The sequence below is a fragment of the Oncorhynchus mykiss genome, unplaced genomic scaffold (genome assembly GCF_013265735.2).
Source record: "Oncorhynchus mykiss isolate Arlee unplaced genomic scaffold, USDA_OmykA_1.1 un_scaffold_271, whole genome shotgun sequence".
In the NCBI taxonomy this organism is placed as follows: Eukaryota; Metazoa; Chordata; class Actinopteri; order Salmoniformes; family Salmonidae; genus Oncorhynchus; species Oncorhynchus mykiss.
In genome coordinates, this window is record NW_023493725.1 from 240,001 (window position 1) to 262,213 (window position 22,213).

The 22,213-nt window shown below is 48.5% G+C and overlaps 1 protein-coding gene across 4 annotated transcripts in view; it reads right to left on the bottom strand.

The window, feature by feature from the left end:
* The window catches only part of LOC110517092 (TNF receptor-associated factor 7), a 52,379-nt gene extending 33,686 nt beyond the window's left edge, over positions 1 to 18,693 (bottom strand). For 3 of the 4 annotated variants that reach the window (XM_036973582.1, XM_036973585.1, XM_036973584.1), the window contains exons 1-9: positions 18,555 to 18,693; positions 11,175 to 11,369; positions 10,454 to 10,545; positions 9,611 to 9,727; positions 8,955 to 9,047; positions 8,621 to 8,654; positions 7,106 to 7,385; positions 5,374 to 5,508; positions 992 to 1,087 (exon numbers count right to left, since the gene is read on the bottom strand). In XM_036973582.1, the coding sequence (XP_036829477.1) occupies positions 992 to 1,087; positions 5,374 to 5,508; positions 7,106 to 7,385; positions 8,621 to 8,654; positions 8,955 to 9,047; positions 9,611 to 9,727; positions 10,454 to 10,545; positions 11,175 to 11,226 (899 nt within the window). In that variant the 5' untranslated portion in view covers positions 11,227 to 11,369; positions 18,555 to 18,693. Of the gene's footprint in view, positions 1 to 991; positions 1,088 to 5,373; positions 5,509 to 7,105; positions 7,386 to 8,620; positions 8,655 to 8,954; positions 9,048 to 9,610; positions 9,728 to 10,453; positions 10,546 to 11,174; positions 11,382 to 18,554 lie in introns of those variants that run through there. The other variant, XM_036973583.1, reaches the window with a different exon arrangement.
* Positions 18,694 to 22,213: the final 3,520 nt, after the last annotated feature.

Sequence of the window (22,213 nt, forward strand, 5' to 3'; positions counted from 1 at the left end):
CCTATCAGGAAAAGATGGAGGGTCAACATGGAACCTATCAGGGAGAGAGAGAGGGTCAACATGGAACCTATCAGGGAGAGTCAACATGGAACCTATCAGGGAGAGAGGGAGGGTCAACATGGAACCTATCAGGGAGAGAGAGAGGGTCAACATGGAACCTATCAGGGAGAGAGGGAGGGTTAACATGGAACCTATCAGGGAGAGAGGGAGGGTCAACATGGAACCTATCAGGGAGAGAGGGAGGGTTAACATGGAACCTATCAGGGAGAGAGAGAGGGTCAACATGGAACCTATCAGGGAGAGAGAGAGGGTCAACATGGAACCTATCAGGGAGAGAGAGAGGGTCAACATGGAACCTATCAGGGAGAGTCAACATGGAACCTATCAGGAAAAGATGGAGGGTCAACATGGAACCTATCAGGGAGAGAGAGAGGGTCAACATGGAACCTATCAGGGAGAGAGAGAGGGTCAACATGGAACCTATCAGGGAGAGAGAGAGGGTCAACATGGAACCTATCAGGGAGAGAGAGAGGGTCAACATGGAACCTATCAGGGAGAGAGAGAGGGTCAACATGGAACCTATCAGGGAGAGTCAACATGGAACCTATCAGGAAAAGATGGAGGGTCAACATGGAACCTATCAGGGAGAGAGAGAGGGTCAACATGGAACCTATCAGGGAGAGTCAACATGGAACCTATCAGGGAGAGAGGGAGGGTCAACATGGAACCTATCAGGGAGAGAGGGAGGGTCAACATGGAACCTATCAGGGAGAGAGAGAGGGTCAACATGGAACCTATCAGGGAGAGTCAACATGGAACCTATCAGGAAAAGATGGAGGGTCAACATGGAACCTATCAGGGAGAGAGAGAGGGTCAACATGGAACCTATCAGGGAGAGTCCACATGGAACCTATCAGGGAGAGAGGGAGGGTCAACATGGAACCAATCAGGGAGAGAGGGAGGGTCACCTGTACCTCATGGTTGTACGTACCTGTCATCAGTCTGTTGCAGGAACTCCTTCAGCCCTTCAAACTTACACAGGTCCAGATGGGTAGAATACGTATCCTGGTTACCGATAAACGCACATCTGAGGAGAAGGAGAGAGAGGGGTCAGACAGGGGGAGAGAGAGAGGGGTCAGACAGGGGGTCAGACAGAAGGAGAGAGAGGGGTCAGACAGGGGGAGAGAGAGAGGTCAGACAGGGGGAGAGAGAGGGGTCAGACAGGGGGTCAGACAGGGGGTCTGACAGGGGGTCCAGATGGATAGAATACGTATCCTGGTTACCGATAAACGCACATCTGAGGAGAAGGAGAGAGAGAGGGGTCAGACAGGGGGAGAGAGGGGTCAGACAGGGGGTCAGACAGGGGGAGAGAGAGGGGTCAGACAGGGGGTCAGACAGGGGGTCAGACAGGGGGTCCAGATGGGTAGAATACGTATCCTGGTTACCGATAAACGCACATCTGAGGAGAAGGAGAGAGAGGGGTCAGACAGGGGGAGAGAGAGGGGTCAGACAGGGGGTCAGACAGGGGGTCAGACAGGGGGTCCAGATGGGTAGAATACGTATCCTGGTTACCGATAAACGCACATCTGAGGAGAAGGAGAGAGAGGGGTCAGACAGGGGGTCAGACAGGGGGAGAGAGAGGGGTCAGACAGGGGGTCAGACAGGGGGTCAGACAGGGGGTCCAGATGGGTAGAATACGTATCCTGGTTACCGATAAACGCACATCTGAGGAGAAGGAGAGAGAGGGGTCAGACAGGGGGTCAGACAGGGAGAGGGGTCAGACAGGGGGAGAGAGAGGGGTCAGACAGGGGGAGAGAGAGAGGGGTCAGACAGGGGGTCTGACGGGGGGTCCAGATGGGTAGAATACGTATCCTGGTTACCGATAAACGCACATCTGAGGAGAAGGAGAGAGAGAGGGGTCAGACAGGGGGTCAGACAGGGGGTCAGACAGGGGGTCAGACAGGGAGAGGGAGAGGGGTCAAACAGGGGGAGAGAGAGGGGTCAGACAGGGGGTCAGACAGGGAGAGGGAGAGGGGTCAGACAGGGGGAGAGAGAGGGGTCAGACAGGGGGAGAGAGAGGGAGAGAGAGAGGGGTCAGACAGGGGGAGAGAGAGGGGTCAGACAGGGGGTCAGACAGGGGGTCCGACAGGGGGAGAGAGAGGGGTCAGACAGGGGGTCTGACAGGGGGTCCAGATGGGTGGAATACGTATCCTGGTTACCTATAAACGCACATCTGAGAAGGAGAGAGAGGGGTCAGACAGGGGGTCAGACAGGGAGAGAGAGGGGGGTCAGACTGGGGGTCAGACAGGGGGAGAGAGGGGGGTCAGACTGGGGGTCAGACGGGGAGAGAGAGGGGTCAGACAGGGGGTCAGACAGGGAGAGAGAGAGGGGTCAGACAGGGGGAGAGAGAGGGGTCAGACAGGGGGTCAGACAGGGGGAGAGAGGGGGGTCAGACTGGGGGTCAGACAGAGGGAGAGAGAGGGGTCAGACAGGGGGTCAGACAGGGAGAGAGAGAGGGGTCAGACAGGGGGAGAGAAAGGGGTCAGACAGGGGGTCAAACAGGGAGAGAGAGGGTGGTCAGATAGGGGGTGTCAGACAGGGGGAGTCAAACAGGGGGTCAGACAGGGGGTCAGACAGGGGGAGAGAGGGGGGTCAGACTGGGGGTCAGACGGGGAGAGAGAGGGGTCAGACAGGGGGTCAGACAGGGAGAGAGAGAGGGGTCAGACAGGGGGAGAGAGAGGGGTCAGACAGGGGGTCAGACAGGGGGAGAGAGGGGGTCAGACTGGGGGTCAGACAGGGAGAGAGAGAGGGGTCAGACAGGGGGAGAGAAAGGGGTCAGACAGGGGGTCAAACAGGGAGAGAGAGGGTGGTCAGATAGGGGGTGTCAGACAGGGGGAGTCAGACAGGGGGTCAGACAGGGGGTCCAGATGGGTGGAATACGTATCCTGGTTACCGATAAACGCACATCTGAGGAGAAGGAGAGAGAGGGGTCAGACAGGGGGAGAGAGAGAGGGGTCAGACAGGGGGTCAGACAGAAGGAGAGAGAGGGGTCAGACAGGGGGAGAGAGAGAGGGGTCAGACAGGGGGTCAGACAGGGGGAGATAGAGGGGTCAGACAGGGGGAGAGAGAGGGGTCAGACAGGGGGTCAAACAGGGGGTCAGACAGGGGGAGAGAGGGGTCAGACAGGGAGAGAGAGAGGGGTCAGACAGGGGGTCAAACAGGGGGTCAGACTGGGGGTCCAGATGGGTGGAATACGTATCCTGGTTACCGATAAACGCACATCTGAGGAGAAGGAGAGAGAGGGGTCAGACAGGGGGTCAGACAGGGAGAGGGAGAGGGGTCAGACAGGGGGAGAGAGAGGGGTCAGACAGGGGGTCAAACAGGGGGTCAGACAGGGGGAGAGAGGGGTCAGACAGGGAGAGAGAGAGGGGTCAGACAGGGGGTCAAACAGGGGGTCAGACAGGGGGAGAGAGGGGTCAGACAGGGAGAGAGAGAGGGGTCAGACAGGGGGTCAAACGGGGTCAGACAGGGGGAGAGAGGGGTCAGACAGGGGGAGTCAGACAGGGGGTCAAACAGGGGGTCAGACAGGGAGACAGAGGGGTCAGACAGGGGGAGAGAGAGGGGTCAAACAGGGGGTCAGACAGGGGGTCAGACAGGGGGTCCAGATGTGTGGAATACGTATCCTGGTTACCGATAAACGCACATCTGAGAAGGAGGGGTGGGGTTAGACAGGGGGTCGGGGGGGGTCAGGGAGGGGGTCAGATATGAGGTCAGGGGGAGGTCAGGGAGGGGGGGTCAGACATGAGGTCAGGGGGGGGTCAGGGAGGGGGGGTCAGACATGAGGTCAGGGGGGGGGGTCAGGGAGGGGGTCAGACATGAGGTCAGGGGGTCGGTCAGGGAGGGGTTCAGACATGAGGTCAGGGGGTCGGTCAGGGAGGGGTTCAGACATGAGGTCGGTGTGTGTTTATACTTTATGTTCTGGATGATTCCCACCCTGTGGTTATATCCTGTCAGAGAGTATTCCCACCCTGTGGTTATATCCTATCAGAGAGTGTTCCCACCCTGTGGTTATATCCTATCAGAGAGTATTCCCACCCTGTGGTTATATCCTATCAGAGAGTGTTCCCACCCTGTGGTTATATCCTATCAGAGAGTATTCCCACCCTGTGGTTCTATCCTACCAGAGAGTATTCCCACCCTGTGGTTATATCCTATCAGAGAGTATTCCCCTCCTGTGGTTATATCCTATCAGAGAGTATTCCCACCCTGTGGTTATATCCTATCAGAGAGTATTCCCACCCTGTGGTTATATCCTATCAGAGAGTACTCCCACCCTGTGGTTATATCCTATCCATCCACAGTACCAATCAGAGAGTATTCCCCTCCTGTGGTTATATCATATCAGAGAGTATTCCCACCCTGTGGTTATATCCTATCAGAGAGTATTCCCACCCTGTGGTTCTATCCTACCAGAGAGTATTCCCACCCTGTGGTTATATCCTATCAGAGAGTATTCCCCTCCTGTGGTTATATCCTATCAGAGAGTATTCCCACCCTGTGGTTATATCCTATCAGAGAGTATTCCCACCCTGTGGTTATATCCTATCAGAGAGTACTCCCACCCTGTGGTTATATCCTATCCATCCACAGTACCAATCAGAGAGTATTCCCCTCCTGTGGTTATATCCTATCAGAGAGTACTCCCACCCTGTGGTTATATCCTATCCATCCACAGTACCAATCAGAGAGTATTCCCCTCCTGTGGTTATATCATATCAGAGAGTATTCCCACCCTGTGGTTATATCCTATCCATCTACAGTGACTGACTCAATGCTGTTCTGAGAGGAAGAGCGAGGATGTGCTACCTGTCCCAGACCTGCTGTTTTCAACTCTCTAGAGACAGCAGGAGCGGTAGAGATACTCTCAATGATCGGCTATGAAAAGCCAACTGACATTTACTCCTGATTTGCTGACTTGCTGCACCCTCGACAACTACTGTGATTATTATTATTTGACTCTGCTGGTCATCTATGAACATTTGAACATCTTGGCCATGTTCTGTTATAATCTCCACCCGGCACAGCCAGAAGAGGACTGGCCACCCCACATAGCCTGGTTCTTCTCTAGGTTTCTTCCTAGGTTTTGGCCTTTCTAGGGAGTTTTTCCTAGCCACCGTGCTTCTACACCTGCATTGCTTGCTGTTTGGGGTTTTAGGCTGGGTTTCTGTACAGCACTTTGAGATATCAGCTGATGTAAGAATCGCTTTAATATAAATACATTTGATTTGTACATTTCCCATTGTCCGGCGCCAAATTTTCCTGACGGAAACCCTGGTGTGTGTGTGTGTGTGTGTGTGTGTGAGCGCGACCTACCCGTATTTGGAGTGAGGGCACTTGATGTGTTCACATTCCTTAAGGTGTCCCTCCAGGTTCATGGTGAGTAGAGGAGGGCAGGAGGGGTTGTTGGGACAGCGCACTGGACGGTAGTCACAGCTCACCTCGTGCTCCCTGCAGGTCAGAGGTCAACATCAGGTCACAGCAAAAGGGGATTGTTTCCCTCCGACGTCTAAACAGCAAAGAGGATCGTTTCCCTCCGACGTCTAACCAGCAAAGGGACCGTTTCCCTGAAACGTCTAACCAGCAAAGGGGATCGTTCCCCTCCGACGTCTAACCAGCAAAGGGGATCGTTTCCCTGAAACGTCTAACCAGTAAAGGGGATCGTTCCCTCCTACGTCTAACCAGCAAAGGGATCGTTTCCCTCCTACTTATAACCAGCAAAGGGACCGTTCCCTGAAACGTCTAACCGGCAAAGGGATCGTTCCCTGAAACGTCTAACCGGCAAAGGGGATTGTTTCCCTGAAACGTCTAACCAGCAAAGGGGATCGTTTCCCTGAAACGTCTAACCGGCAAAGGGATCGTTCCCTGAAACGTCTAACCAGCAAAGGGGATCGTTTCCCTGAAACATCTAACCGGCAAAGGGATCGTATCCCTGAAACGTCTAACCAGCAAAGGGATCGTTTCCCTGAAACGTCTAACCGGCAAAGGGATCGTTTCCCTGAAACGTCTAACCGGCAAAGGGATCGTTCCCTGAAACGTCTAACCGGCAAAGGGATTGTTTCCCTGAAACGTCTAACCGGCAAAGGGATTGTTTCCCTGAAACGTCTAACCAGAAAAGGGGATTGTTTCCCTGAAACGTCTAACCGGCAAAGGGGATCGTTTCCCTGAAACGTCTAACCGGCAAAGGGGATCGTTTCCCTGAAACGTCTAACCGGCAAAGGGGATCGTTTCCCTGAAACGTCTAACCGGCAAAGGGGATTGTTTCCCTGAAACGTCTAACCGGCAAAGGGGATCGTATCCCTGAAACGTCTAACCAGCAAAGGGATCGTTTCCCTGAAACGTCTAACCAGCAAAGGGGATCGTTTCCCTGAAACGTCTAACCAGCAAAGGGGATCGTTCCCTCCAACGTCTAACCAACAAAGGGGATTGTTTCCCTCCGACGTCTAACCAGCAAAGGGGATCGTTTCCCTGAAACGTCTAACCAGCAAAGGGATCGTTTCCCTGAAACGTCTAACCAGCAAAGGGGATCGTTTCCCTGAAACGTCTAACCAGCAAAGGGGATCGTTTCCCTCCGACGCCTAACCAGCAAAGGGGATCGTTTCCCTGAAACGTCTAAACCAGCAAAGGGGATCGTTTCCCTCCGACGTCTAACCAGCAAAGGGGATCGTTTCCCTGAAACGTCTAACCAGCAAAGGGGATCGTTTCCCTCCGACGTCTAACCAGCAAAGGGATCGTTTCCCTCCTACGTCTAACCAGCAAAGGGATCGTTTCCCTCCTACGTCTAACCAGCAAAGGGATCGTTTCCCTCCTACGTCTAACCAGCAAAGGGATCGTTCCCCTCCGATGTCTAACTAGCAAAGGGGATCGTTCCATCTAAATTCCGTCAGCTATAGACTCGTCTCTGCATCAGACACCTATTGAGGTCTGAGAACATCTGACCAACGTTTAGATTTTTAGAGTGAACTGTCCTTTTAAAAAATCACAACGGCACAATAACTAACTAAACAAAAGTAACATGTCAAAATGCATTGACATTTCAAGCCCTTACTTGCGTGTGGTGAGCTTGATGGTGAAAGGACAGCCCATTGGATCAACCTCAAAGTTCCCAGGTCCTCCCATCTTAGGTGTCCCTTCACCCCGACTAGCAGCAGTGCCTCCTCCGGCCCCGTTAGGGGAAGCCCCTCCTCCGGCCCCGTTAGGGGAAGTGGGGGTGGTGTTTAAGAGCCGGCAGCCGTATTTACAGTGGATAAACAGCTCTCCTATCTGTTCTGCTACAGCAATGTTGTTCACCACCACCGTCAACTTAGCAGTGTCCACCGGACACTTATCTAGAGGAGGGGAGAGAGGGAGAGAACAGGGAGGAGGAGGGGAGGGGTGGAGGAGGGGAGAGAGGGAGAGAACAGGGAGGAGGAGGAGAGGGGTGGAGGAGGGGAGAGAGGGAGAGAACAGGGAGGAGGAGGAGAGGGGTGGAGGAGGGGAGAGAGGGAGAGAACAGGGAGGAGGAGGGGAGGGGTGGAGGAGGGGAGAGAGGGAGAGAACAGGGAGGAGGAGGGGAGGGGTGGAGGAGGGGAGAGAGGGAGAGAACAGGGAGGAGGAGGGGAGGGGTGGAGGAGGGGAGAGAGGGAGAGAACAGGGAGGAGGGGAGGAGGAGGGGGAGAGAGGGAGAGAACAGGGAGGAGGGGAGGGGTGGAGGAGGGGAGAGAGGGAGAGAACAGGGAGGAGGGGAGGAGGAGAGAGGGAGAGAACAGGGAGGAGGAGGGGAGGAGGGGAGAGAGGGAGAGAACAGGGAGGAGGAGGGGAGGGGTGGAGGAGGGGAGAGAGGGAGAGAACAGGGAGGAGGAGGGGAGGGGTGGAGGAGGGGAGAATGAGAGAAGAGGGAGAAAGAGGGGAGGAAGAGGGAGAATGAGAGAACAGGGAGAAAGAGGGGAGGGGTGGAGGAGGGGAGAGGGAGAATGAGAGAACAGGGAGAAAGAGAGGAGGGGTGGAGGAGGGGAGAGGGAGAATGAGAGAACAGGGAGAAAGAGAGAAGGGGTGGAGGAGGGGAGAGAGGGAGAATGAGAGAACAGGGAGAAAGAGAGGAGGGGTGGAGGAGGGGAGAGGGAGAATGAGAGAACAGGGAGAAAGAGAGGAGGGGTGCAAGAGGGAGAATGAGAGAACAGGGAGAAAGAGAGGAGGGGTGGAGGAGGGGAGAGAGGGAGAATGAGAGAACAGGGAGAAAGAGAGGAGGGGTGGAGGAGGGGAGAGGGAGAATGAGAGAACAGGGAGAAAGAGAGGAGGGGTGGAGGAGGGGAGAGAGGGAGAATGAGAGAACAGGGAGAAAGAGAGGAGGGGTGGAGGAGGGGTGGAGGAGGGGAGAGGGAGAATGAGAGAACAGGGAGAAAGAGAGGAGGGGTGGAGGAGGGGAGAGGGAGAATGAGAGAACAGGGAGAAAGAGAGGAGGGGTGGAGGAGGGCAGAGAGCGAGAGATAAACAAATGTAACAACAATTTGCATTCACATTATATATGTGATGCTGGAAAGGTGTAACTTTTTAACCAACAGTGTAGGTAGGTAAAGTCCCCTACCGGAGGTCAAGGCACATCGCCTGCAGAAGGTGTGCTGGAGGGAGAGACAGACAGAGACAGGTCAATGAAGGAGGGGTGAGGAGAACAAATAGGGGAGACAGAGACAGAGGTCAATGAAGGAGGTTGTGAGGAGGGGTGAGGAGAGGAGGGGTGAGGAGAACAAACGGGAGCGGAGAGGAGGGGTGAGGAGAGGAGGGGTGAGGAGAGGAGGGGTGAGGAGAGGTGAGGAGAACAAACGGGAGCGGAGAGGAGGGGTGAGGAGAGGAGGGGTGAGGAGAACAAACAGGGGAATGGAGAGGGTGAGGAAGTGAGAGGAGAGGCTGGTTTCTCTCACCCCACAGGTGGTGATGACAGGGTCTTTGAAGACGCTGCAGCAGAGCTGACAACACAGCTTCACCGACGGCTGCTCTGCAAACACCAGGGGCTCCTACACACATCATTAGCATAGTTAGCATTCAGGTATCACCAGCACAGTTAGCATTCAGGTATCACTAGCACAGTTAGCATTCAGGCATCACTAGCATAGTTAGCATTCAGGTATCACTAGCACAGTTAGCATTCAGGTATCACTAGCACAGTTAGCATTCAGGTATCACTAGCACAGTTAGCATTCAGGTATCACTAGCATCGATAGCATTCAGGTATCACTAGCATTCAGGTATCACTAGCATCGATAGCATTCAGGTATCACTAGCATCGATAGCATTCAGGTATCACTAGCACAGTTAGCATTCAGGTATCACTAGCACAGTTAGCATTCAGGTATCACTAGCACCGGGGTATCATCAGCATCGATAGCACCGGGGTATCATCAGCATCGATAGCACCGGGTATCATCAGCATCGATAGCACCGGGGTATCATCAGCATCAATAGCACCGGGGTATCATTGAAGTATAATTAGCATCGAGTTAACATTGGCATTGATAGCGTTAGCGTATTTAATGTTGAAGGATTGTTAGCATCTTTAGCATCATTAGTGTAGCCGTACCGTGTCGTCGTCGTCCTCGTGAAGAGAGAAGGTCGAGCGGAGGGACATGTTGGACTCAGAGAGGAGGGAACGCACCGAGATGGCAGAGTCAGAACGCCTCGGGGTGCTGATGGGGAGCTGGGGGGGATAGAGACAGAGAGAGAGAGTAATGATACCTATGCAACATACACAGGGTACCAGTACTGAGTAATGATAACTAGACTATATACACAGGGTACCAGTACTGAGTAATGATAACCAGGTTATATACACACAGTCGTCTGGAACAGTCGGTGCGTTCATGCATGGTTCAGTGTTGATTGCCTCAAGAGTGAGCATAGACGGTATTTAGCTCATTTGGTGGGCTCGCGTCACTGGGCAGCTCGCGGTTGGGTTACCCTTTGTAAATCCGTGATAGTTTGAAAGCCCCCCCCCCCTGCCACATCCGACGAGTGTCGGACCCGGTGTCGTAGGATTCTACCTGAGAGTCCTCTTGCCTGTTTTATTATCTTTCGTCAGAAGTCGTAGCAGGATTTACTTATACGTGTCCGGGTTAGTGTTCCCGCTCCTTGAAAGCGACAAGTCTTCCGGTTGGGATATGTTCGTCACCGTGGCGACGAAGACGTCGTCGTCGATGCCCTTATTATCGAAGTCAGTGACTGATGTGGTAAAACTCCTCAAGGGTGATTTCCCGGGAACATATTCCCGAGTGTTTCTAGCGAAAGCATTTTATTGTACTATGAACCAGTCAAATAAACTTGAAATAAATAGATTTTCTATACATTATATTTCTATAGAACACAAAGAGATCGTGAGCAAAATCAGTGCGTGTGTGTGTGTGTGTGTGTGTGTGTGTGTGTGTACCATGCCATCCTCGTCGTCTCGTGGCGAGTATGTGAGGGTACTGGAGGAGGAGGGGGTACGGCGGTGCTGCTTGTAGGTACCGGAGGCTTCCGCTGAAACAGAGAGAGAGAGTCTGAGGTTACCGTTAGTTATCTTGTAGTTTAACCATATTTTAGGTGCCATACAGTTACCATAGTGACCTTAAACTCACTAGGAAGTTACCACAATAAATCGCTGACACCATAGAATCTAGATTATACATTTCTATGTCTGGCACACCTATGGCTTCAGTCACTGAGGTTAAACTGACACCATAGAAATATAATCTAAAAATTAGAAACTATGGTGTCAGTTTAACCTCACCGACTAAGCCCTTGGTGTGTCAGACATAATCTAGAGTTTAGATTATATTTCTGTCTCTGACACACCAAGGGCTTAGTCAGTGAGGTTACACTGACACCATATAATCTAGATTATATATTTCTATGTCTGACCTATGGCTTAGTCAGTGAGGTTAAACTGACACCATAGAATCTAGATTATATATTTCTATGTCTGACCTATGGCTTAGTCAGTGAGGTTAAACTGACACCATAGAATCTAGATTATATATTTCTATGTCTGACACATCTAGGGCTTTGTCTGAGGTTAAACTTCCAGGATGTTGCAGACAGAACAGATATCAGCTGACCTGATTCCTCAGAGTTTTTCCCAGACAGAGGTTTTCCTGAGGTGGACTCACTTTTAGCTCCAGGAACCACAGCTGAGAAGGTGGGGCCGAAGGAGGCCTCCATGCTGGTGGGTTGTCACCCCGCTGGGGGGGGGTCTGGCTGAGGGAGGGAGGGGTTGAGATGTCTGGATGGGTGGCAGACTGCTGCTGGTGCTCTGGAGGTGCTGGTGTAGAGGGCACTCACTGCTGCTCACAACCCTCTACAGCCTGGGGGGGTACAGGAGGTCAGAGGTCAGGGGAACCCACACACTGGACACAGCCTCTACAGTCTGGGAGGGGGGGGTACAGGAGGTCAGAGGTCAGGGGAACCCACAGAGTGGACATGGCCAGAATTACTATTGATCACTTCTAATAAGATTGGTGACAGGTCTGCAATCTAATGGAAACTGTTCCAATTTAACAAACGACAAACCTATTGACCTTAATGTCAGATCAACAGGTTACCATCTGAGATCTGACTGACGACAACACGGCCTTAATGTCAGACCAACAGGTTACCATCTGAGATCTGACTGACGACAACACGGCCTTAATGTCAGACCAACAGGTTACCATCTGAGATCAGACCAACAGGTTACCATCTGAGATCAGACCAACAGGTTACCATCTGAGATCTGACTGACGACAACACGGCCTTAATGTCAGACCAACAGGTTACCATCTGAGATCAGACCAACAGGTTACCATCTGAGATCTGACCAACAGGTTACCATCTGAGATCTGACTGACGACAACACGGCCTTAATGTCAGACCAACAGGTTACCATCTGAGATCTGACCAACAGGTTACCATCTGAGATCAGACCAACAGGTTACCATCTGAGATCTGACCAACAGGTTACCATCTGAGATCAGACCAACAGGTTACCATCTGAGATCAGACCAACAGGTTACCATCTGAGATCAGACCAACAGGTTACCATCTGAGATCAGACCAACAGGTTACCATCTGAGATCAGACCAACAGGTTACCATCTGAGATCAGACCAACAGGTTACCATCTGAGATCTGACAGACGACAACACGGCCTTAATGTCAGACCAACAGGTTACCATCTGAGATCAGACCAACAGGTTACCATCTGAGATCAGACCAACAGGTTACCATCTGAGATCAGACCAACAGGTTACCATCTGAGATCAGACCAACAGGTTACCATCTGAGATCAGACCAACAGGTTACCATCTAAGATCAGACCAACAGGTTACCATCTGAGATCAGACTGACAACAACACGGCCTTAATGTCAGACCAACAGGTTACCATCTGAGATCAGACCAACAGGTTATACCATCTGAGATCAGACCAACAGGTTACCATCTGAGATCAGACCAACAGGTTACCATCTGAGATCAGACCAACAGGTTACCATCTGAGATCAGACCAACAGGTTACCATCTGAGATCAGACCAACAGGTTACCATCTGAGATCTGACTGAAGACAACACAGCCTTAATGTCAGACCAACAGGTTACCATCTGAGATCAGACCAACAGGTTACCATCTGAGATCAGACCAACAAGTTACCATCTGAGATCAGACCAACAGGTTACCATCTGAGATCAGACCAACAGGTTACCATCTGAGATCAGACCAACAGGTTACCATCTGAGATCTGACCAACAGGTTACCATCTGAGATCTGACCAACAGGTTACCATCTGAGATCAGACCAACAGGTTACCATCTGAGATCAGACCAACAGGTTACCATCTGAGATCAGACCAACAGGTTACCATCTGAGATCTGACTGAAGACAACACGGCCTACTTTGACCTGAACACATGAACCTGTCCCAACAACTATCAATGATCAACAACTCTGTGCTAGCTACACAGGACTTCCATACCAACGCCTTCCTGGCCAGTGGAAAAACAGACTTCTATCTGTACAAAACCCCAATACACCAAGCAGTCCTAATGAGAAAAGAGATGTGGAACAAGAGGACCAAGTCCACAGAGACCAGAGCAGTGTTTCTCTCGCCATCTGCTCCTCTCTAAACTCACGATGTAAACAGAAAGGCATGCAGAACGTCACCTCATATGGTCATATCATACCGAATCAGCCAATAAAAACTGCCCGGGACCACTAATCGTAGGGAATGCGAGAGAGAGAGAGAGAGAGAGGCAGAAAGAAAGAGAGAGAAGCAGAAAGAAAGAGACGCAGAAAGAAAGAGAGAGAAGCAGAAAGAGGCATACTGAACCAATGTTAACTCACTCCTGGGCACTGGGCCAAATATGTGATGCACAACGATTCACACACTGATAGTTTGGTATCTGCTACCTAACGTTATCTACATGGCTTGCCAGCATTCAATGCAAATGGTCAATGATGATGTGTAAACTAGGTAGGAAATGATCACCAAATTAGCTAGTTATCATACCGAAACAGACTAGTCCTCCAGCTGGTTAGCTGGTTAGCTGTAGAGACTTAGCTAGTTATCATACCAAAACAGACTAGTCCTCCAGCTGGTTAGCTTTTAGCTGTAGAGAATTAGCTAGTTATCATACCGAAACAGACTAGTCCTCCAGCTGGTTAGCTGGTTAGCTGTAGAGACTTAGCTAGCTATCATAACAAAACAGACTAGTCCTCCAGCTGGTTAGCTTTTAGCTGTAGAGACTTAGCTAGTTATCATACCGAAACAGACTAGTCCTCCAGCTGGTTAGCTTTTAGCTGTAGAGACTTAGCTAGTTATCATACCGAAACAGACTAGTCCTCCAGCTGTTTAGCTAGTTATCATACCAAAACAGACTAGTCCTCCAGCTGGTTAGCTTTTAGCTGAAGAGACTTAGCTAATTATCATACCAAAACAGACTAGTCCTCCTGCTGGTTAGCTTTTAGCTGTAGAGACTTAGCTAGCTATCATACCAAAACAGACTTGTCCTCCAGCTGTTTAGCTAGTTATCATACCAAAACAGACTAGTCCTCCAGCTGGTTAGCTTTTAGCTGAAGAGACTAAGCTAGCTATCATACCAAAGCAGACTAGTCTTCCAGCTGGTTAGCTTTTAGCTGAAGAGACTTAGCTAGTTATCATACCGAAACAGACTAGTCCTCCAGCTGGTTAGCTTTTAGCTGTAGAGACTTAGCTAGCTATCATAACAAAACAGACTAGTCCTCCAGCTGGTTAGCTGGTTAGCTTTTAGCTGTAGAGACTTAGCTAGTTATCATACCGAAACAGACTAGTCCTCCAGCTGGTTAGCTTTTAGCTGTAGAGACTTAGCTAGCTATCATAACAAAACAGACTAGTCCTCCAGCTGGTTAGCTTTTAGCTGTAGAGACTTAGCTAGTTATCATTACCGAAACAGACTAGTTAGCTAGGTATCATACCGAAACAGACTAGTCTTCCAGCTGGTTAGCTTTCAGCTGTAGAGACTTAGCTAGTTATCATACCAAAGCAGACTAGTCCTCCAGCTGGTTAGCTTTTAGCTGAAGAGACTTAGCTAGTTATCATACTGAAACAGGCTAGTCCTCCAGCTGTTTAGCTAGTTATCATACCAAAACAGACTAGTCCTCCAGCTGGTTAGCTTTTAGCTGAAGAGACTTAGCTAATTATCATACCAAAACAGACTAGTCCTCCTGCTGGTTAGCTTTTAGCTGTAGAGACTTAGCTAGCTATCATACCAAAACAGACTAGTCCTCCAGCTGGTTAGCTTTTAGCTGTAGAGACTTAGCTAGCTATCATAACAAAACAGACTAGTCCTCCTGCTGGTTAGCTTTTAGCTGTAGAGACTTAGCTAGTTATCATTACCGAAACAGACTAGTTAGCTAGGTATCATACCGAAACAGACTAGTCTTCCAGCTGGTTAGCTTTCAGCTGTAGAGACTTAGCTAGTTATCATACCAAAGCAGACTAGTCCTCCAGCTGGTTAGCTTTTAGCTGAAGAGACTTAGCTAGCCATCATACCAAAACAGACTAGTCCTCCTGCTGGTTAGCATTTAGCTGTAGAGACTTAGCTAATTATCATACCAAAACAGACTAGTCCTCCTGCTGGTTAGCTTTTAGCTGTAGAGACTTAGCTAGCTATCATACCAAAACAGACTAGTCCTCCAGCTGGTTAGCTAGTTATCATACCAAAACAGACTAGTCCTCCTGCTGGTTAGCATTTAGCTGTAGAGACTTAGCTAATTATCATACCAAAACAGACTAGTCCTCCTGCTGGTTAGCTTTTAGCTGTAGAGACTTAGCTAGCTATCATACCAAAACAGACTAGTCCTCCAGCTGTTTAGCTATTTATCATACCAAAACAAACTAGTCCTCCTGCTGGTTAGCTTTTAGCTGTAGAGACTTAGCTAGCTATCATACCAAAACAGACTAGTCCTCCAGCTGGTTAGCTTTTAGCTGTAGAGACTTAGCTAGCTATCATAACAAAACAGACTAGTCCTCCAGCTGGTTAGCTTTTAGCTGAAGAGACTTAGCTAATTATCATACCAAAACAGACTAGTCCTCCTGCTGGTTAGCTTTTAGCTGTAGAGACTTAGCTAGCTATCATACCAAAACAGAATAGTCCTCCAGCTGGTTAGCTTTTAGCTGTAGAGACTTAGCTAGCTATCATAACAAAACAGACTAGTCCTCCTGCTGGTTAGCTTTTAGCTGTAGAGACTTAGCTAGTTATCATTACCGAAACAGACTAGTTAGCTAGGTATCATACCAAAGCAGACTAGTCCTCCTGCTGGTTAGCTTTTAGCTGTAGAGACTTAGCTAGCTATCATACCAAAACAGACTAGTCCTCCAGCTGGTTAGCTAGTTATCATACCAAAACAGACTAGTCCTCCTGCTGGTTAGCTTTTAGCTGTAGAGACTTAGCTAATTATCATACCAAAACAGACTAGTCCTCCAGCTGGTTAGCTTTTAGCTGTAGAGACTTAGCTAGCTATCATAACAAAACAGACTAGTCCTCCTGCTGGTTAGCTTTTAGCTGTAGAGACTTAGCTAGTTATCATTACCGAAACAGACTAGTTAGCTAGGTATCATACCGAAACAGACTAGTCTTCCAGCTGGTTAGCTTTCAGCTGTAGAGACTTAGCTAGTTATCATACCAAAGCAGACTAGTCCTCCAGCTGGTTAGCTTTTAGCTGAAGAGACTTAGCTAGCCATCATACCAAAACAGACTAGTCCTCCTGCTGGTTAGATTTAGCTGTAGAGACTTAGCTAGCTATCATACCAAAACAGACTAGTCCTCCAGCTGGTTAGCTTTTAGCTGTAGAGACTTAGCTAGCTATCATAACAAAACAGACTAGTCCTCCTGCTGGTTAGCTTTTAGCTGTAGAGACTTAGCTAGTTATCATTACCGAAACAGACTAGTTAGCTAGGTATCATACCGAAACAGACTAGTCTTCCAGCTGGTTAGCTTTCAGCTGTAGAGACTTAGCTAGTTATCATACCAAAGCAGACTAGTCCTCCTGCTGGTTAGCTTTTAGCTGTAGAGACTTAGCTAGTTATCATACCAAAGCAGACTAGTCTTCCAGCTGGTTAGCTTTCAGCTGTAGAGACTTAGCTAGCTATCATAACAAAACAGACTAGTCCTCCAGCTGGTTAGCTTTTAGCTGTAGAGACTTAGCTAGTTATCATACCAAAGCAGACTAGTCCTCCTGCTGGTTAGCTTTTAGCTGTAGAGACTTAGCTAGCTATCATACCAAAACAGACTAGTCCTCCAGCTGGTTAGCTAGTTATCATACCAAAACAGACTAGTCCTCCTGCTGGTTAGCTTTTAGCTGTAGAGACTTAGCTAATTATCATACCAAAACAGACTAGTCCTCCTGCTGGTTAGCTTTTAGCTGTAGAGACTTAGCTAGCTATCATACCAAAACAGACTAGTCCTCCAGCTGTTTAGCTATTTATCATACCAAAACAAACTAGTCCTCCTGCTGGTTAGCTTTTAGCTGTAGAGACTTAGCTAGCTATCATAACAAAACAGACTAGTCCTCCAGCTGGTTAGCTTTTAGCTGTAGAGACTTAGCTAGCTATCATAACAAAACAGACTAGTCCTCCAGCTGGTTAGCTTTTAGCTGTAGAGACTTAGCTAGTTATCATGCCGAAACAGACTAGTCCTCCAGCTGTTTAGCTTTTAGCTGTAGAGACTTAGCTAGCTATCATACCAAAACAGACAAGTCCTCCAGCTGGTTAACTTTTAGCTGTAGAGACTTAGCTAATTATCAAAAGCAAAACAGACTAGTCCTCCTGCTGGTTAGCTTTTAGCTGTAGAGACTTAGCTAGCTATCATACCAAAACAGACTAGTCCTCCAGCTGTTTAGCTAGTTATCATACCAAAACAGACTAGTCCTCCAGCTGGTTAGCTTTTAGCTGAAGAGACTTAGCTAATTACCATACCAAAACAGACTAGTCCTCCTGCTGGTTAGCTTTTAGCTGTAGAGACTTAGCTAGCTATCATACCAAAACAGACTAGTCCTCCAGCTGTTTAGCTAGTTATCATACCAAAACAGACTAGTCCTCCAGCTGGTTAGCTTTTAGCTGTAGAGACTTAGCTAATTATCATACCAAAACAGACTAGTCATCCTGCTGGTTAGCTTTTAGCTGTAGAGACTTAGCTAGCTATCATACCAAAACAGACTAGTCCTCCAGCTGTTTAGCTAGTTATCATACCAAAACAGACTAGTCCTCCAGCTGGTTAGCTGGTTAGCTTTTAGCTGTAGAGACTTAGCTAATTATCATACCAAAACAGACTAGTCCTCCTGCTGGTTAGCTTTTAGCTGTAGAGACTTAGCTAGCTATCATACCAAAACAGACTAGTCCTCCAGCTGGTTAGCTGGTTAGCTTTTAGCTGTAGAGACTTAGCTAGCTATCATACCGAAACAGACTAGTCCTCCAGCTGTTTAGCTATTTATCATACCAAAACAAACTAGTCCTCCAGCTGGTTAGCTTTTAGCTGAAGAGACTTAGCTAGCTATCATACCGAAACAGACTAGTCCTCCAGCTGATTAGCTTTTAGCTGAAGAGACTTAGCTAGCTATCATACCGAAACAGACTAGTCCTCCAGCTGATTAGCTAGTTATCATACCGAAACAGACTATTTAGTTAAATTAGCAAATCACTGCCATTAATCATTTCACCGATTCTTGTTGCACAAACCGTTTTTTACTCCAAAACGGGAGAATCTATTGGGACAGATTTCTTCCTGTTTTGTTTTGTGTTCTTTAAAAAAAAAGGTAAACTGTTTCCATAATGAATAAGTTACACCCCGTGAATAGTTGCTGGAAGAAAAATAAAACTAGATAAAAATGGTATCTAGCTGCTTGAAATAACGTTACAGCTGTCGGGTATGTGTGTGATGTTAACTGATCGCAAACACTGCAACAAACAGATATGTATATTGAACTATGCTGTTTACCAATGATATGGCACACTTAACATAATCACAATTCGTGAGTGATCTTACCATTGTGTTAAATCGTAGTTAACTGTGTAGTTGAAATGCTCCTTTTCTCTTTCACGCCTCAAAACAACAAGCAGTCGGAGAGAAGCGGAAGTCCTCTCGACCGTGTACGTCGGATACAGGGGTCAAAGAACGCAATGTATCATGGGTATCATTTTTTGGGGTTTGGGGGGGACTGACTGATCTATAAATAATAATGAGTATTATTTTAAAAAAATGTTATGATGTAAAGTGATTTTTTTTGTAGATTAGTCAGTCGTTTTTGACGCTCTCGAACAACGGGCCCCCTATTTCATACGGCTCAGAGTATAACCAAACGGGACTACAATACCCATAAGGCCCTGTTCGAGAAGACTTGAAAGTTCATCATGCAGCTTTAAGCACAGATGGAACAATGAGACAGATTTCATCGGATGTATAAATGTGAAGCATCCGGTTGGCGGTTTTCCCCACTCACCAAATATGGTAGTGAGAGGAAGCCCAGTGGCTGACAGTGGCTGGAATAGATGGATTTTGGCCTGACATTCTGCAAATGTATTAATCGATTAAACATTTTATCTTAATACAGTTGCCTTTTTTTCCCAAAACTAAAATCTGTTACGAAGTTTTGCCCAAGTTTCCCAAAAAATTGTGTTGTTTAGAAGGCGTGCCAAGGCAAATGTAGTTATTGCACACGCACACTTCAGAGTAGGCGTTCGCCAAAGGAAATATGTAAATCCATTCTAGAAGGCGCCAATTGGAACTCGCTAGCTCCTGCTTGGTTCTGCCCACCATAAAAATATCTAATTTGTTCTCATTTGAAACGACAGGCTGTGGTCTATCTTGGTTTAGTTATAAAAAAAAATATTTGGCTTTAGAGTTCAGATCCTGGAATTCCGAACACGTAATGCATCTCCAACTACATTTAAATGTGTCTACCACAGGAGGTTGGTGGCACCTTAATTGAGGAGGGAGGGGCTCGTGGTAATGGCTGGAGCGGACTGAGGGTGGAATGGTATCTAATGCATCAAACACGTGGTGTTTCCTGGTGTTTGATGACATTCCATTCACGCGGTTCCAGCCATTAATAATATGAGCCTTCCTCCCCTCAACAGCCTCCTCTGGTGTCTACCGTGTCCACCGTGTGTCCGGATTCCCTTTTCCCAAGCTATATTCAAATGACAGTATGCATTTTATATACGGTGGAATAGGCTAAGTATGATAACAACACAACAACATCTGATGGCAGTAGCTAACTAGCCTGCTAACCTCTGTAGCTAACTAGCCAGCTATCCTCTGTAGCTAACTAGCCAGCTAACCTCTGTAGCTAACTAGCCAGCTATCCTCTGTAGCCAACTAGCCAGCTAACCTCTGTAGCTAACTAGCCAGCTATCCTCTGTAGCTAACTAGCCAGCCAACCTCTGTAGTTAACTAGCCAGCTAACCTCTGTAGCTAACGAGCCAGCTAACCTCTGTAGTTAACTAGCCAGCTAACCTCTGTAGCTAACTAGCCAGCTAACCTCTGTAGTGAGCTAGCAAGCTAGCAAGCAACTCCTCGATCACACCAACAGCGTCATCGCACAAAATAGTACGCAGCATCATCAGGATATGTTTGCAACAAAAGTCCCACATTCACCTTCTGCTACCATTTCTGTCAAACCGTCTACACGCAAACAGTTTGACACAGTGAGAAAACCACCTCTACCATCAGTCCTATTAGCCAACGTGCATTCGTAAGGCCACTCAACCAGCTGTATAAAGGCCACTAAACCAGCTGTATAAGGCCACTCAACCAGCTGTATAAGGCCACACAACCAGCTGTATAAAGGCCACTCAACCAGCTGTATAAAGGCCACTAAACCAGCTGTGTAAGGACACTCAACCAGCTGTATAAAGGCCACTCAACCAGCTGTATAAGGCCACTCAACCAGCTGTATAAGGCCACTAAACCAGCTGTATAAAGGCCACTCAACCAGCTGTATAAGGCCACTCAACCAGCTGTATAAAGGCCACTCAACCAGCTGTATAAGGCCACTCAACCAGCTGTATAAGGCCACTCAACCAGCTGTATAAGGCCACTCAACCAGCTCTATAAGGCCACTCAACCAGCTGTATAAGGCCACTCAACCAGCTGTATAAGGCCACTCAACCAGCTGTATAAAGGCCACTCAACCAGCTGTATAAGGCCACTCAACCAGCTGTATAAGGCCACTCAACCAGCTGTATAAGGCCACTCAACCAGCTGTATAAGGCCACTCAACCAGCTGTATAAGGCCACTCAAACAGCTGTATAAAGGCCACTCAACCAGCTGTATATGGCCATTAGCAAACAGGAAAATGCTCATCCAGAAGTGGCGCTCCTAGTGGTGCTCCTAGTGGTGCTCCTAGTGGTGCTCCTAGTGGTGCCCCTAGTGGTGCTCCTAGTGGTGCTCCTAGTGGTGCTCCTAGTGGTGCCCCTAGTGGTGCTCCTAGTGGTGCCCCTAGTGGTGCTCCTAGTGGCCGGGGACTTTAATGCAGGGAAACTTCAATCAGTTCTACCTCATTTCTACCAGCATGTCACATGTGCAACCAGAGGGAAAAAACTCAAGACCACCTTTACTCCACACACAGAGAGATGTGTACAAAGCTCTCCAGCGCCCTCCATCTCAGTGTGTGTATTTGTGTGTGTGTGTCTGTGTGTATTTGGGTGTGTGCGTGTGTGTGTCAGTTTGTCTGTGTGTGTGTGTATGTCTGTCTGTCCTGTGTGTGTGTGTGTGTGTGTGTGTCTGTGTCTGTGTGTGTGTGTGTGTGTGTGTGTGTGTGTGTGTGTGTGTGTGTCCTGCTGTAAGAGTCCTGCTGAGATATGTGTCGTGTCATGAATTAATCAGTAAGACACTGTCTCCAAGTGCTGCTCTTCCTCACATTACTGTGTGTGTGTGTGTGCATCAGTAATCTGTCGAGGGACGTCTAATCCACAGGAATCACACACACACACACACACACACACACACACACACACACTAACATAACACACACACACACACACACACACACACACACACACACACACACACACACACACACACACACACACACACACACTAACATAAACACACACACACACACACACACACACACACACACACACACACACACACACACACACACACATCCTTCTCCGGCACTGATAATCTAATCCAGCTCTGTTCATCCATCAAATATGTCCCATAACAAACGACTGTAGATTTTTCAGACGAGGACAAAGAGATGAGACGCCACAGATCAGATCCATGTTACTACTGCTGTCAATACAGGAACTAGATGGAGAGATGAGACACCACAGATCAGATCCATGTTACTACTACTGCTGTCAATACAGGAACTAGATGGAGAGATGAGACACCACAGATCAGATCCATGTTACTACTGCTGTCAATACAGGAACTAGATGGAGAGATGAGATACCACAGATTAGATCCATGTTACTACTGCTGCTGTCAATACAGGAACTAGATGGAGAGATGAGATACCACAGATTAGATCCATGTTACTACTGCTGCTGTCAATACAGGAACTAGATGGAGAGATGAGACACCACAGATCAGATCCATGTTACTACTGCTGTCAATACATGAACTAGATGGAGAGATGAGATACCACAGATCAGATCCATGTTACTACTACTGTCAATACAGGAACTAGATG